At 38.0% G+C, this 16,853-nt stretch overlaps 2 protein-coding genes across 2 annotated transcripts in view; one reads left to right on the top strand and one right to left on the bottom strand.

Annotated features, from left to right (window-relative positions):
* The window catches only part of LOC118584055 (centromere protein P), a 195,340-nt gene that overhangs the window by 114,311 nt on the left and 64,176 nt on the right, over positions 1-16,853 (top strand). The gene's annotated exons all lie outside the window — the stretch shown is intronic.
* Ecm2 (extracellular matrix protein 2) overlaps positions 10,782-16,853 on the bottom strand; it is a 30,608-nt gene continuing 24,536 nt past the window's right edge. The window contains exons 8-10 of the mRNA XM_036187987.1: positions 13,554-13,693; positions 12,112-12,438; positions 10,782-10,995 (exon numbers count right to left, since the gene is read on the bottom strand). Coding sequence (XP_036043880.1) covers positions 10,827-10,995; positions 12,112-12,438; positions 13,554-13,693 — 636 coding nt within the window. The 3' untranslated portion in view covers positions 10,782-10,826. The remainder of the gene's footprint in view (positions 10,996-12,111; positions 12,439-13,553; positions 13,694-16,853) is intronic.

The following is a 16,853-nucleotide window of genomic DNA, read 5'->3' as shown; positions in this document are numbered from 1 at the left end:
AGTAAAAAAAACACCCACATTAAACCCAAAGTCTACATATACCTAAGTAGCCGTGATTTTGTTTTCTCATAATGACTGGAGCTATTATGTTAAGCAAATGTCTCAAAACCTTTTTTAAAGCTTTTAACCCTGTGATAGGCATCTTAAGTAACTGCTAGCCAGACCGTGCAGAGTGTTCCCTGCCTCCATGTGTAGACAGCTATTCATGTCCAGGTAACTCATACACCTTTGCTTTGGGAGAGTCTCAGCTCTGTTCTCAATGGCATTCCAGAGATGCCATTCTCTGAGGAGAAAATCATTTTCCCCTTTTCCACTCCATGAGATTACCCAGCCCCACATCCATTAAACACACAATCCTTTAGGAGATATTTTTCTGACTCTAGGGGAAAGACTCAGTTGGATAGGTGATCTTGGTGAATCACCTGATGATTTGTACAGCTTTATTGAATAGCCTGTTCACAAAGTCATCTACTGATTTAGCAGAAATCCAGTCTCTCCTGTCAAAAAGTCTGAGTGTCTGTTGTTCCTTCTGTGCAGAAAAATAGCACAGAATCAAGCCAGCTACAAAATTTTGATCTGACATGTGTCAGGCAGCTTTGAGTTGGGTGTTCACTCTCCCTCATTTAGGTAAAAGTCTCATCTTTTAACCTCAAGTCTGACATCACTGGCAGCTCAGCACTCCACCACCCCACTCATCATGCCTCAGGTGCTGCTACAGCCCTCTCAGCCCGTCTTATTTGGAGTAGCATGCTCATATTCTCAATTATTCACTTACATTTTAGTTGAAAATATACCTGTTCATTTGATGAATTAGGAATAGGATGAAATTATTAACTGCATTTTATTAATCCTTGTGCCCAGAGCAGCCAGCATCTGCCTGAATTACATTAGTGCACAGTCATAAAAAGGAAGCTCACAAGCGAAATACAACTTGTCCTGCACAATGACTTGTTTTGTGTTTTAATATTTTATTGAAACATATATTAAAAGAGATAAACATATCATAATGGTACAGCTCAGTGAATTCTAATTCCTGATCAAGAAATCTGAACCCCTTCTCATTTTCCCCAAGAAAGATATTTCAGTGTCGTAGTTTATTCTTGAACTTTATACACATGCAGTCACATTATACATTCTTCATGTGTCGACCTGTTTTTCATTCAACATTATGGTTTTGAAAGCTACCCATGCCATTGTGGTTATCAATAGTTCATTTTAATTACATAGAAATTGCTGTATCTCAGCTTCCCCCAGGATACAGCAAGGTAGGACTGAGGAGATCTTCTCCCAGTTAGAAATCATTAGAAATACAGCTGTGTATCATCTATCTCCTTCATTCTGAGAAAAATCACCTTTGAATAAGACCCCTGAGGTCTATGTAAAACCTAATTCTTTTCTTTTCTATAAGTTTGGGGGTTTTTTTCCTTCACCTGTCCAGTGTGTTCTGCTCTAAACATTGAAGAACTAGTTGTATTAGAACAGTGTCCTTAGTAGAAGTTGTGGTTATATTATGTTGCAAATGAGGTAAATTACTAAACTTAAAAGGTAATATTCTTTTTACTTTGTGAACAGAAAACTTGACTGCTTTGAAAACTGTATAAAATGCAGATTTTTGGCCTCTATACCAGTGATTGTGAAAATAAAAATAGATACTAATACCATGCTCACATATGATTTCTAAGATGATTCCTAGTCTTTCTGGTGTAGATGTAGACTGCAGAGATCAAAGTCCATAATACAAATTAAAATAAAGAAGGGCCTGAGAAACTGTCTCATAGAACTAAAAGAGTAATGGGTAAGGTAAGTTCTGTAGGAGCTGTGACATAGATAGGCTGAGGGGATGCACAATGCCTGCCAGTACTTTGTATTTTGGTATCTAGCACTCCCTTACTTTGTTAGCAAATTGGAAAAGATTATAGTACTATGGAGGAAAATGAGATGAGATTACAGGGTCAGGGCCCTCACAGTTGGGTGAAAGCTGCAAGGCTGTATGCTATAGCTCTTAATAATTGGTCAGGAATTTATAACTGTAGATCATGAGCTATAAGCAATATTCAGTCTGCATCTGGATTTAGAGCATATGGCTTTTTAAAAATAATATCAAGAAACCTTTCAGCAAAGTCCAAATTTTTAGCATATCTTGAATAATGCTGTCCAGAAAAACCAACCTGAAGTTCTGGTTGGCCAAATTCTCTGTCCTTTATAGTAGGTGTCTCCTCTCTTCTCCACTTCCTGACCTCACGGATTCACTGCTGCAGTGACAGTTTATGGAGCAGAGTTTACTCTTGTTCCCTTGCTTGAGGTTTCAAGTTATAAAAAATGAATTATTGCCGCCGGGTGGTGGTGGCACTTGGGAGGCAGAGGCAGGCAGATCTCTGTGAGTTCGGGGCTAATACAATACAATTTAGCTTATTACAGTGTATGGATGTGAAAGACTATTAAGTATCTCTCTGGTGGTTTGCATAAGTAACTCCCATAGGCTATAATATTGGCACTGTTTGGAGAGGCTGTGGAACCTTTGGTAGATGAAGCCTTGCTAGTGGAAATAGGCCTCTTGGGGCAGGCTTTGAGTGTTTATAGTTTCATCCCACGTCATGTTTTCTGTCTGATTCATGCTTGTAGTTGAAATGTGATTTCTCAGGTTCCTTCTCCAACTGCCATTTCTGTTTCCTTCACTTGCTGCCCTGCCTCCCAGCCAGGATGAACTCCTATCCCTCTGGAACCAGAAGCCAAAGTAAATTGTCCTACAAGTTACCTAGGTCATGGTGTTTTATCACAGCTACACTCACTGTAGTCTTAAAAAGTGTTTTTGCTTTGAGAAATCAGTGTGAGAAATGATTGTATTTTAAATAAATAGCCCAGATCGTTCCTTTGAGAGGACCTGAGAGTGGTGAGCACATCTAGCTTCCAGATCTGGTTTCCATTTATTATTTCTCACTAGAAGGAATATCATGCCTAATAATAGACCTGTGAGCTTCAGTTAGTTCTTAAACCTCATACACTGCAGTGTAGGACCCATTGAGACATCTGAGATGTGATTATAAATGGTGTGCTTGATAATACTGAACCAACATTCAATTTTTTTTTAATTATCTAAAAATAATAATTGACCCAATAGTAAGGAAATCTTGTTTTTAAGAGATTCATACTGAAATAATGGAGATGAATGATAGAATATGTTCATAAGGCCCATATTCACCCCTGACTAGTAGATGAATGAATAGATATAGATAGAAATGTGTAATTAGATGTATAGATAATTATAGATTTAGGTGCAAGTGAGTGGATGGATGGATAAACAGTCACAAATATGGAAACAGGCAGATGAAATAAATTGGCAAAGTATTAGTTGGTATGTGTAAGTGGAGAGCTTATAATTGCACATTAATTATTATTTTAACTGTCCAGTAGCTTTGACAATGTTAATAAATAGAATAATTAAATATTTAACACTGGGGAAGATGAACCAGTTTGTCTTAATTTAATCTTTGCTTTACCTTTATTGTAATAAAATACTTCATGTAAAAATCATTTTAAGTTCATTTAGTTGTTACTCTCGGCAAGGTTTCTTTTCTTTTTACCTTAAGACTTCCTTGTTTTTATTTTATGTATTCGTGTTTTTTTTGCATATCCATATGTATTTATGTGTATTGTGTGTGTGCCTGGTGCCTGCAGAGACCAAATCCCTGGAACTGGAGTTTCAGGCGGTTGTGAGCTGGCAATTGAGTCCTAGGCAAGAGCAGTCTGTGCTCTTAATCACTGAGCCATCTCTCCAGTCTTAGGCATGGTTTCTTAACTTCCATACATATATCCATGTAGGATTTGTGCTGATGTTTTATAAATCTCCTTGTGTGGGTGCATGCACATGAACTAAGTATGCAGATGTGTGTGGATATGTGTGTGGATGCTTGTAGAGGCCCAAGGTCACCTCAAGAGTCATTCCACTGGTGCCATCCATGTTGTGTTTTAAGACAGACTCTTACTTGTGTGTCTGGCCAGTGAATCTTGGGATCCATGTCTCTACCATCTCAATGCTGAGATTACAAGCACACACCACTATGTCTAGCTTTTATCATGGGTACTGGGGTCTCCATGTTTGCATAGTAAACTGTTTACTGACTGAGCCATCTCTGCAGCCCATTTTATAAATACTTTGACGTATGCAAAGTAGCTTTAATCATAGTCCCTAAGGGATGTCCTACAATGGACTTAAAATGTAGAATGCTTTCTTTTCTTTTGAGTTTTAGAATACTAGTTGGGTTAATCTTCAGTAGTTCTCATGCAAATTCAGTGCTTGTAAATGTAATTCCCATGTTCTGCAAAACAATGAATTTCCAGCTGATCCCAGCTTACAAAAGACTTGCTTATATCCACTGATGACTTGATGTAAGTTTATTTGACCACAGAGATTGTTACTTAGAAACAAACCAGAACATTTTAATAACATGATGTATTCCTTTTCTTTTCCAAACTAATACTCATTTAGTATAATCACATGTTATTTTTAAGACAGTTCTGCTTTCCCTGGTGTAGGGTTCACATTCTTCACATTTTATGCAAAGGAAAAAATAAGCTAGTATGTAAGTTTATACTCTATCCATTTATATATTTAAAAGGAAACAAAACTTGAAAGGAAAAAGTAGTCATGTTGTTATTTTTTTGTTGTATAATCATGAAGATATACTTACCAAGTTAAAACATTTGTTCCCTTTGGGAATGACGACATATGATAGACAGAATTCCAGCAGGGCTGTCAGTTTCAAATGTTCTTGCTCGGCACACTGAAGCAAGATTGCATATGAGTAGTATGCCAAGGACTTACTTCTTACATATAAACTTAAATATACATTCCACAAAACTACAGTTTGCAGTAGACTTTCTTTAGCTGAAAGTCTTTTGGGGGTGTAGGAGATAAATATTAACTTTCAGTATTCTGTTTGTGAAATTTTTTATTAGTTCTTTTAAATTTTCTTGATGTAATTTATCTTGATCATATTCACCTCTGTCTGGTTCAGTTGAGTTAGGTTCAATTGGAGCTAATAATCATAGGTCCAGAAATGAAATAAGAAAGGACAAACTTGTCGTGGAATGCTCTGCCTCAACTTTGCTGCATGCTAGAAAGGCCTGAACTTTCCACACAGGCTGTATAAGGGACTCAGTTGATGTTATTGCTAAGAGAGGAGTCTATCTACTAGAGAGGCTTAGTGATCAAATACCATTTCTAGTTTGGTTGGCTGTTTTAAGGAATGTACAGGATTTTTTTTTTGCACTTTTTGAATATTACAAGTATCTACAGTGACTCATGCTTATAGATTAAATTTAATTTTCTTTCTTATCAATTTGGTTTGTTTGTTCATAGCCCAGAGTGATGGGTAATTTACTATGTATGTAGTCCTGACTGGCCTCAAACTTGAATAATTGTTCTGCCTTACTCTTCTGAGTACAGGGATTACAGGCATGTCACCACACCAAACCTAGTCAGTTTTGTTTATTTATGATTTGTTGGTTTGTTTATTGTGTATGTGTCTCAGTATATTTGAGTGCCTGAGGCAGCCAGAAGAGGGTGTCAGATTCCTTGGAGCTAGAGTTACATGTGGTTGTGAGGTAACCAATGTGTATGCTGGGAACTGAACTTGAGGCCTCTGGAAGAGCAGCGAGTACTCTTCTACTGAGACATTTCTCCAGCCTTGGCCAGTTTGTTTGTTTGCTTTTCTTTTTAAAAATATTTAATTTTTTTATGTGCATGAGTGTTTGTCTTTCATTTCATGTGTATAAGTACACCATGCTTCGTGCCCGCAAAGATCAGAATAGGGCATTGCATTTCCCAGAACTAGAGTTACAGATGGTTGTGAGACATCACGTGGGTGCTGAGAACTGAGCCTGGGTCCTTTGTAAGAGCAACAAATGCTCTTAACCTCTGAGCCATCTGATTGTTTTGTTTTGTTTTTGTTTTGTTTTTCAAATCTAGAATGAGAAGTACTTTAGACTTTCATACCTAATGGTGCTCTCTTAGTCTGGAGTTTGGCTCAGCGATGTTCTACACCATACATAGTTCACTCTGTTCTGTGTCATGAATATGAACACACTGTGTCACAGTGAAAAGATGGGCACACTTGAGTTTTGTTGTTGATCCCCCACCTGCTCTTCAGGAGAGCCATGGTTTGCTGAACTGCTGACATGGCTAGCCAAGAAGCCTGATGTATTGTGTTGATTCTCTGGCCCAGTACAGAGCACTATGCTGAACACTACCCTAGTGTCCTTAACCTGTTCTTTTTCTCTACTGTTTATCATAATCTAATGAAATGCTACTTTAGATAGTAATACCCACTACACAAAAGGCCTGGCAACCTTGAGCAATTCATTTCATTCCCTATGCACCTGCCTGTTTGCTGAAGTCTCTGAATAAAGACATTGATACTCATATTCAAAAGTCAGCCCTAGGCTCAGCACTTTATAATATCACATCATTTAATCATTTATCCACTGTGCTACACAGTTATTTCCCCAATTTTGTGGAAGACAGATCTAAGTTTTAGACTAGGTCTGTGGCTACTTATGATTTCAGTTCTGAGTTATATTCTTTTTTCTTTTTTTTTTTAAGTACTGGAGATAAATCTTAATGTTTCATAGAATCTAGAGCTTAGTGGTATCTAATGATTGTCTGGCATTAGGTTAGAGCTAACCAGAAATTTCTTTTAGTGAAATCTTTTAACACTTTTTAAAAATTTAGGCCAATCAGTGATGATCAGAACTGATATGCAACCATGAACAAAGAATTAGTTCAGTCATCTCAGTTTATAAATTCTTCTCTGAGGAAACTTTTACTCTTCCCCGAAATAAGAGGAAAGGATAGAACTGATATCATATAGGGTTTTGTTTATACTACCCTTTGAGGTTCCCTTAAACAGCAGAATTTGAATATTTCATTAAATCATTGGCTTGGGAACATAGTAATTCATGGTATGTTTAAATGATGGCTTTGGAAGGACTGTGATGCAGAACAACTATATTGATTACTAAGTATTTCCAGTTGTCAAAGCATGATTTAATTATTGAAAGACTATGCTCTGGACTGGAAAACTAGCTCAGTGTTAAGTTGTATACTGTTCAGAGGATACAAGTTAAGTGCCCAGCACCCAACATGAGGCAGTTCACAACAACCTGTAACTCCAGCTCTAGAATTTCATGCCTCTGGCTTCTGTGTGTCCCTCCACACATGTGCACATTCATACATCCACACAAAGTTTAAAATACACTGTTTTTCTAATGTCTAGATTAGAAAAAATTAATAAGAAAAGTTATCCCTGATTAACTTAATGACCCTGTGAACATTTTTCTTTTGAAAACGCTTAATTTTTTTTCAGATTCTTTTCTGTTTTTTGTTTGTTGGTTGGTTGGTATTTTGGGGGGGGGGATAATGTTTATATCAACTTTGGATGACACATGAATTGATCCATCGCACAGAATGAAAGAGTTCAAAAACAGAATTCTTTGTTTTCTCCTAAGTTTTACAGTCCTTTTGGAAAAACACAATATACCTATCCATAGCTGCTACGCAACATCCCGTACACAAAGACATCTAGCAATGTCTCAATAGAAATACCAGGTGGTCAGTTAGGCATAATTAATAAACTCAGATATGACCTGAGTGTTAATGCTAACATACTCTGAAGTACTGGAGGAAGCTTCTGGAAGGGTCAGACTTTAGGTACAGTTCTTCCTGTGCCTAGAAACTAGCTTTGTAAAGACAGAGGCTAAAGTCATGGCAACTGTGGTGAACTTGAGATGAGGGTAAGCTGACTCTCAAAACATGTGTCCTGGCCCATACATTCACCCACCAACCCTAGGACTTCCTGACTTTACTGTCCTCCTATCTCTACAGTCTTGTACTATAAGCCAGGTTCAGCCTGTCCTCTGACAAATGGCCACTTCCAACTTCTCTGATAAAAACAAAGTTGCTTCGTTTGGAGGAGTGGTAGGTTCACTTCCTTATCATTGAACTAGATCTCCCATGAGCCTTGTGTGATGTGATCCACTTGTCTATTCGAAACATAGTATTTAGGTCCTCTCTGGTTCCTGGCATATTTATTCCTTCATAACACCAGGCTATATGTTCACTAGATCATATCTTAGTATTTTTAAAAATCATTGTGTACAATAAGCCAAATCTCAAATTTAAGAATACAGATAGCATTCTATGTACATATGTACAAAGTCAAGACACAACATTAATGTTTTCCCAATGATGGCTAGTCTAAGACTTCTTAGTGCACATATGTGTTAATGATTATAACAGATTTATGAGGCCAGACTGAACATCTGTTTGTTATAACATTATATCAAGAAGAATGTTTGCTGTAAGGACATTTATCACTATTTTTATGAAATTAAAACATCCCATTCAGAACATGATGAAATCTCAAGACTGAATAGGTTCCATGCTGAAAACATTCATTAGACTATAAAAGAAAAAAAAAAAGAAAGAAAGAAAGAAAAAGAAAAAAAAACAGTTGAAATAAATGAATCCTCCAAATTCAGGGCAAAGTTCTAACTGTCATTCTGATTTTCAGCTTTCTGAGAGAGTCTGCTACCTTAACAAAGTTGGGGAAAGTGTCTGTGGCTGCACACACCATCCTTTCCTTGCAGGCTGTCAGCTGTGACTACATATTCCCTGAGAGTTCTCAGGCCCTGGCAGAAGCAGCCTAGGCTGCTATGCTCCTTGCATCACTACCTGTTTTACTGATGGACACTCTTGCCTGTGTGCTTGATTTTCTACTGCAGCCCTACCTGAAAGGAGAGGGCTTCTCCGTTCAGTTTGTCATTGGCTCTCTAAAGTGGCACCATAATGCAGCTAAAGAAAGGTACAGTAGACTTGACAGGTAATACATACCTGTAGTCCCAACACTTGGGAAGCCAAAACAGAAGGACCATGATGAGTTTAAAGGCAGCCTGAGCTATAGAATGAGACTATTTGGAAATAAAACGTTTGAGAATAAGAAATAAATTGTTTAATAACCCATCGCTGTTGTATTTAAATATTAACTTGATTGGCTTATCATACTCAGTTTGAGTTCCCTTTGACCTGAGCATGAGCATTTATTGCTTCTAGTTCCTGATTTTCGACTTAGTATGACTAGCTATTTCAGTTCCTTTGACTTCATTGCCATGATCAAACTGTATCACAAAATAAACCATTTTTTCCTTGAATTGGCTTTTGTCAGGGTATTTTGTCACAGTGTAGTGGTTTGAAAGAAAATGGCCCCCAATGGGAGTGGCACTACTAGGAGGTGTGGTCTTGTTGTAGGAAGTACGTCACCATGGGGGTGGGCTTTGAGGTCTCTTTTACTCAAGCTTCCCTCAGTGTAACACTCAGTCCACTTCCTGTTGCCTGCATATCAAGATGTAGCCAGCACCATGTCTACCTGCACACCACCATGTTCCCCTTCATGATCATAATGGACCGAACCTCGGAAACTATAAGTGAGTCCCCCCTCAATTCAGTGTTTTCTTTATATGGTCATGGTGTCTCTTCCCAGCAATAGAACCCTGACTAGGAGTCACAGTAATAGGAAAAGATGCTAAAGCAGTGTCTAAAGCTAAAAATGAAGTCGTGAGCCTAGTGTTTCTCCAGACCCCACAATTGAAAATTAATGAAGTCAACATGGTTTTTGTATGCATCTTGTAACTTTTTTTTATCAGTATAGAGATCAGAGGTCGTCATGTTTGCACATGCCTTTAATCCTAGCACTCGGCAAGTTCCAGGCCAGCCAGAGCTATACAGTAAGACACTGTCTCAATAAGTAAATATAATTTATATTAATAAGAAGAAATCATTACAAGTTAGTGTGTAATAAATACTACTTTGTTCATTAAACTGATAAAAAAAGTACATTTCAGCAAATATGGCAAAAGAGATAGTTGCTAACTATAACTAGTGGAGGAATGTTTTCAGAAATGAGTTTTTTTTTTTACATTTAACTCGGCTTATAGTTAGTAGTAATTTGTATTTTTTTTTAACAAGCTACAACTTTCTATAGTTTCTCTCTGTGTGTGTCTCTCTATCTCTCTGCTTCTCTGTCGATCTACATAACCCTGGCTGTCCTGGAACAGCCTAGTCTCAAACTCACAGAGACCCTCCTGTCTCTGCCTCCCAAGTGCTGGGACTAAAGATGGTGTGACCAGCTTACTTTAAATAATCTTTTGATCTTGCTGAAGAAGACATGGACGCTGTCTTAAAATGCCATTTTTTTTTTTAACTTTAAAAAGTAATTCTGCCAGGTGGTGGTGGCACACGTCTTTAATCCCAGCACTTGGGAGGCAGAGTCAGGCGGATCTCTGTGAGTTCGAGGCCAGCCTGTTCTACATAGCGAGATCCAAGACAGGCACCAAACGACACAGAGAAACCCTTTCTTAAAAAACAAAAACAAAAACAAACGAACCAAAAGTAATTCTGTCTTATAGTGTAGAACTTTCGTATGCCCTTCTGCTAGCTTTCCTTACCATTACTAATGTGCATATAACCACTGTAAACTAAACTAAATCAAGAAGTTAGCATTAGAATAGTGTTTGGGGAGCTGGTGAGATGGTTCAAGAAGTGAAGAACAGGCACTGCTCTTACAGTGGACCCAAGTTCAGTTCACAGCCTCACATCAGTTTGCTCAGAACCACCTGTGACTCCAGCTCCATGGCATCCAACACCCTCTTTTTAGCTTCAGAGGGCATTACACTCCTGTGCACAACCCAACCCCCACCCCACCCACACAAAGTAAAGAGATGTCATTTCAATGCATGAGTAAAATTTATAAGTGGCAAAAGAAAACTTGAGATTACTTGATGTTTTGTGGCTTAAGAACAATACTTGAATACAGTCTTATGCATGAAAATGCATAGGATGATATTTCTCTAGGTCTAATATAATTGTTTTCAAGATGAAGATGTTCTAGAGCAGAGTCCTCATCTTCTTCAACATTACAGATTTGTTCAGGAAGAATATTCCTAAAGAAAAATAGACATGTAAATTAAAAGCAATCCAAGTAATCTAACTTCAGGATTTAGAAGTTACATTTTAAAATATGTTTTAGTTCTTAACATGAAGTTAAGCAGGTCATAGTGACTCACATCTGTGATTTCATAGTCAGGAGCTTAATCAGGGATATCAGTGAGTTTAAAGATAGTCGTCACTACTCAACTGAGTTCCAGGCCAGCCTGGTCTAATAATACCAGGTCGCAAAAGGGAGGAAAAAAGACAGTAGAAGTAAATTATTAGATCTACACAACTGTAAGAAATGAAGCAATAAGAGTGTTGTCACAACCTGCAAAGTGAGGAAGTTCTTCCTAATTGTTGATTTTAAACAGAACTTCTGTTATTGGGTAGTTGTGTAGCCAAGGCTAGCCGTTAACTCCTGATCCTGTTGCCTGCCTTCACCTCTCAATTGCTTGAATTAGGAACATGTGCCACTGAACTTATCTCCATAATGTTCCAGATTAATCTTCTAGTCACCCATGCTGCCTAGGCAGGCATAATGATTAGACATGCAGAAACCTTCCAAAGTGAAGGAAGATGAGTTCCAAGGAAGTTATTCAGAATTTACCTTTATAAAACTCTATATTCAGGCAATTATTGTATGCCACAGATCACTTTACATGTACATGGAGGTTATAGTATAGTGTATTTATTGCTTTACCACCTTAAATGAGTCTTGTCTCTAAGGCTCCACATACTGTGTAGTAATACTCTACTTAATACTGTAGAATTTTGCAAAATTAACACAAAAGTGGAAATCATTATGAATCTTCACATACCTATTATTCCATTTTTAGCAATTATTAACATTGCCAGTTTTGTTTAGATCTAATTTTTTTTTACAATTTATTTATTTATTATGTATACAGCCTGTATGACTGCAGGCCAGAAGAGGGCACCAGATTTATGGTTGCTGGGAATTGAACTCAGGACCTCTGGAAGAGCAGTCAATGCTCTTAGCCTCTGAGCCATCTCTCCAGCCCCTAGGTCTGATTTTTAGCACCAGGTTTTCTCTTCAAAATAAATCTAAAAATTCATATTATGAGTATTATTTAATTTGTCAACCAAAATTTAAATTCAAAATTTACCGAATCTTATTGTTGTTCAGCCTCAGAAAATGCAGTGCTTTCATTTCTGGTATTCCAGGTGGTATGGATTTTAAGTCATTGTGATCCAGAAATAATTCTCTCAGAGAATGATATGCCCCATAGAATGAGACTAGGTCCACACCATCATCCGCAAGTCTATTAAATGACAGGTACAAATACTCCAGGCCTGGTTCCATATGGCCAAACACATAGCCAGGGATCCGTTCAATCTGGTTCCCAATTAGTACAAGGTGCAGCAGAGGCTTAGGTAGATAGGAGGGGACATGGTAAAGCTTGTTATAGGACAGGTCAATGGATTCAAGATTTCTGCAACAAAGTGAAAGTGAACAGGATTAGGAGCTTCAGTAGACTGACTGGCCGTCCTAATGAACCTAAACAGAACCAGATTATATATGTCAGCCTGGGTCTGTTGGCCCCCAAGCTCATATTCTTACCGACATCGACACAGTACCTTAGCTAGGGTAGTTCATCAGAGTTCACTCAGATCCTTTGGGAAAATGGGGAAACTAAATTCAAATTGTTGAATCAAGTGAAATCCACAAGTCTTTATTTCTAGTGATGATGTTTCCTGATTTGTGGTTGGGGTAGGGACTGCCCGTGCTTTTGTTATTTGATTTATCATCTGGCACATCAGGGACTTGGGGTGAGATGAGGGGTTAGAGTGAAATGGAGGAATGTAGAAGTGTGAATGCACTGGGAAGCCCTGGGGATGTGGTGGGTGAGCTGCTTTGTTTCAGAAGCTCCCCGAGTATACAAGGGCTTCTGCCCAGCCCTCTTCACCCAATAAAGATTCCTCTATTTACAACGGACTTCATTGTCCTCCAGTTGGGTCCAAAGCCTCTTTTCATCTCTGTGAACAGCCCATTTCCCAGGCTGTTCAACTTAGGAGTATATCCTTGTATGAACATTCAGCCTATGTTTGGGCATATTCTTTGGACATGATATCAGATTGGGCTTGCCTTCAACTCATTCATTCTTTGCTAAAGACTACAAATAGGCTGTTGACTCCTTCTAGGAAGGTGGATTCTGTTTTGCACCTCTACTCTCAAACAAAACCTTCTTGAGGAAGAGAAATGGTTTGGACCAAAGAAGGCAGTATGGTGTAGGAAGACAGGCCTGGCCTCTGCAGCTTGGTTGGTATTACCATCTAATGATGAAGAGAAAGGGTGTCAACACTCCTCTCTGTGTGCAGAGGATTATGCCATTTAAACTGACAACTTGTAAGGTAGGCATTGACTGTTATGGGTCAACCCCATTTCTTGCTAGTTTAGTACTTAGTGGGTCCACAGGCAATAGTGATCATAATATCACTTATCTAATAAATGGTTTGGAAACTCAGTGAAGTAGCTAAATTTTGGAATTAAGAGTAACAGTTCCATGGGAAAAGATGCTAAGAAAATTGAACTGTGGTAGATACTTACTCTTGATTTATCCATGCTAAAGGAGCAATCCGACTTTCTTCTATTTTATTATAACGTAGTACAATCATATTGATCTTTCTGGTATGATTGAAACAAATTTCAGTTATTTCTTCAATTTGATTATTTTCTAGGTATAATTCCTATAAATAAGAGAAAATATTATTTTTCTTCCACTTGTGTGCAGTGATATCCAGTTTCACAAAAACTAAAATAGACTATTCTCAGTAGTCTTATTTAAAGTCTTATTACTTTTTTCAAGTGAGTTCATACTTTTAAGATGTCAAATTTTATACCTAATAACATAAAAAATACTGCCTATCATTATGGGATTAAATAAATTTAATTTGTGTTTATGCATATGCATATTTGAGTGTGGGTGTGTATGCATACATGTTTGTGCAAAAGCATGTGGAGGACAGAGATTGGTATCAGGTATCTTCCTCAGTCTCTCTCCACCTTAGTTTTTGATACAGTCTCTTACTGAGCCTGGTGATCACTGATTCACCTAGACTAGCTGGACTAGTGGGCTCCAGAGATATCCCTGTCTCCCCATCCTAGGTGCATACTACCTCATACAGCATTTTGTGGGTGCTAGAAATCAAACTTGGATCCTTACATTTATGTAGCAAGCACTTTACAAAGTCATCTCTTCAGCTAGGTAAACTTAGTTTTTTAGCCATAATGTTATATGATACAGCATATCATATAATTGTATAAATTTTCTGATTTATAAAACTTAATTAGCCAGGCCTGGTGGCACATACCTTTAATCCCAGCACTTGGGAGGCAGAGGCAGGCAGATCTCTGTGAGTTCAAGGCCAGCTTAGTCTACAAGGCAAGTTCCAGGACAGTCATGACTATTACACAAAGAAACCCTGTCTCCAAAAAAAAAAAAAAAAAAAAAAAAAAACCAAAAACAAACAAACAAAAAAAAAACCACTTACATTAGTTATGTTACTTGAACTTCAGAATCCTGAAAGTTGGGGGTAGAAATAGGAGAGAGAGGGGGGAGAAAGAAAGAGAGAGAGAGAGAGAGAGAGAGAGAGAGAGAGAGAGAAAGAAAGAAAGAAAGAAAGAAAGAAAGAAAGAAAGAAAGAAAGAAAGAAAGAAAGAAAGACTCACAAAGTTGGGGGTAGAAATAATCACAACTTGGGTTGGGGGATTTAGCTCAGTGGTAGAGCGCTTGCCCTAGCAAACACAAGGCCCTGGGTTCAATCCTCAGCTGAAAGGAAGGAAGGAAGGAAGGAAGGAAGGAAGGAAGGAAGGAAGGGTCACAACTCACCAGTGATAGGCCTGTAGAGAAAATAATGCTCACCCTAGGTTCCAGGGCTAATGCATGAGGATCCAGTCTAGCTGAGCCTGAGCTTCAGACCAGCTTCCCCACTATTCAATAGTCTCTATAATTATTTTAGGTTCATGTTTTTAGACTTGAGTTATAACTTATTTACTCATAAAATTAACATTCATTAAGTTGCTGGTATTAGGGGGCTGGAGAGATGGCTCAGTGGTTAAGAGCACTGGTTGCTCTTCCAAAGGACCTAGTTTCAATTCTCAGCACCCACATGGCAACTCACACCTGTCTATAACTCCAGTTCCAGGGGACCCAGCACATTCATAGAGACATACATGCAGGCAAAACACCAATGCACATAAAATAAATTTTTTTAAGAAAGAAAATTGCTGGTATTAGAAAAAAAATTTCCTAAAGAGTCTTAATTATTAATTTTTTTCTGGTTATAGTTAGAATGCTTAAGTATAATTGGCTTACATGTTGAATGTAACTTTTTATTCATATCATGGTTATTTTCCTTTTGTCTTATTCTGGCATTTGTTAGAAATGCATAAGGAACATTTAGCTTTTTGCTTTTATTGTCTTGTGTACTTAAGGGATGAATTACCTGAGAGATTTCTAAACTCAAGTGTACATCAGAATCACCTCATTTAAAGTAGAAAATTCCAACCTAAATAAATCACAGGAAGGGGTATTTAAGTAGGTTCTGGAATACTCATCCATATACTGAAGACTCCAAAGCTATAAGAAAGTTGATATGTGACAGTCTTCAGATGTGCCATGATGTAAGGCTGGCCTGCAGCAGTGTTTTTAAAAGGATTTATAGCAAATAGCATGTAATGTATACTGTGTGCCCAGAATTTCTAAGATCAGTAGAAACAGATCCCTTTGGAGAGACAGAAGACAGGCTGGAAAGTTCAGACATGGGGAAGAGAATATTGATTTTTTTCTTTTTATCACCTAAGTTGCATGTGTATGTTTTACCAGTTGCATGTATCAAAGTATTTATAATTGTATTATATTTTGTGTGCATATATAGATATGGATAGACATATGTATAGAAATCAAAAGACAACTTGTAGGTTATCAGTTATCTCCACAATATGGGTCTCGGATCAGACTCAGATCGTCAGGCTTTGCAGCAGCTGGGTTACCAGTTAAGCCATCTCTCTGGTCCCTAAAATGTGTCTTTAAAAAATAATTTAGGTGTCTGACTTTGCTGACAAAGAATAAGAATTAGCGTGTCAAGGATAGGTTTAGGGGTGTTTATGTCTTAATAATTTACATGAGAGTTGGGATACGCTTTTGATCCCCAGTACCATATAAAGCAGGGCATGGTGGTGGTGCATGCCTGTGATCTCAACACTTGGGAGGTAGAAGCGGCAGGATCAAGAGTTCAAGCCCAGACTAGGATAATAAATTCCTGTTTTAAAACAAAAAAATTACCTGGACATAGTGGCGTACACCTTTAAATCCCAGGACTCTGGAGGCAAAGGCACATGGGTCTCTAAGTTCAAGTCCAGCCTGGTCTAGAGAGCAAGTTCTAGGACAGCCAGAGAGCTACACAGAAAAACCCTCTCTCGAAAAAAAGAAAACAAACAACTAGATAATTCTGATGTAAAGCCAAGTACTGGTAAAGTCCAGTGTTCTATTGCTATGTCTCTTTAGCAGTTGGAAGAAGCAGGACTGTAGTGCAATCATAAGAGATAGCTCTCTAGTCTCGATCATAGGACTAAAGGAACTCTCTACTGGCTTCTTGGGGATGAACATGGAATGTGATAGAAACAAGTTAAGATAAGGAGCCCTGAGTTCCAGCTTGGTCTGTGGGTATATATAAACTCTGGACCTCAGTGTTCCTAATTCAAGAAATGAGCATTGACAGTTATTGGCTAAAGACCACCTGCGTCGGAAAGAGTACTTCTGGAAACCACTGGGGACTCCAGAAGGTCTGAAATAAGAACAGGATCTGGAGCCTGAAGTGAGACACAATATAGTTTTCAATAGAACTA

The sequence above is a fragment of the Onychomys torridus genome, chromosome 5, assembly GCF_903995425.1.
Source record: "Onychomys torridus chromosome 5, mOncTor1.1, whole genome shotgun sequence".
In the NCBI taxonomy this organism is placed as follows: Eukaryota; Metazoa; Chordata; class Mammalia; order Rodentia; family Cricetidae; genus Onychomys; species Onychomys torridus.
This window is presented reverse-complemented; position numbering and strand designations above follow the sequence as displayed.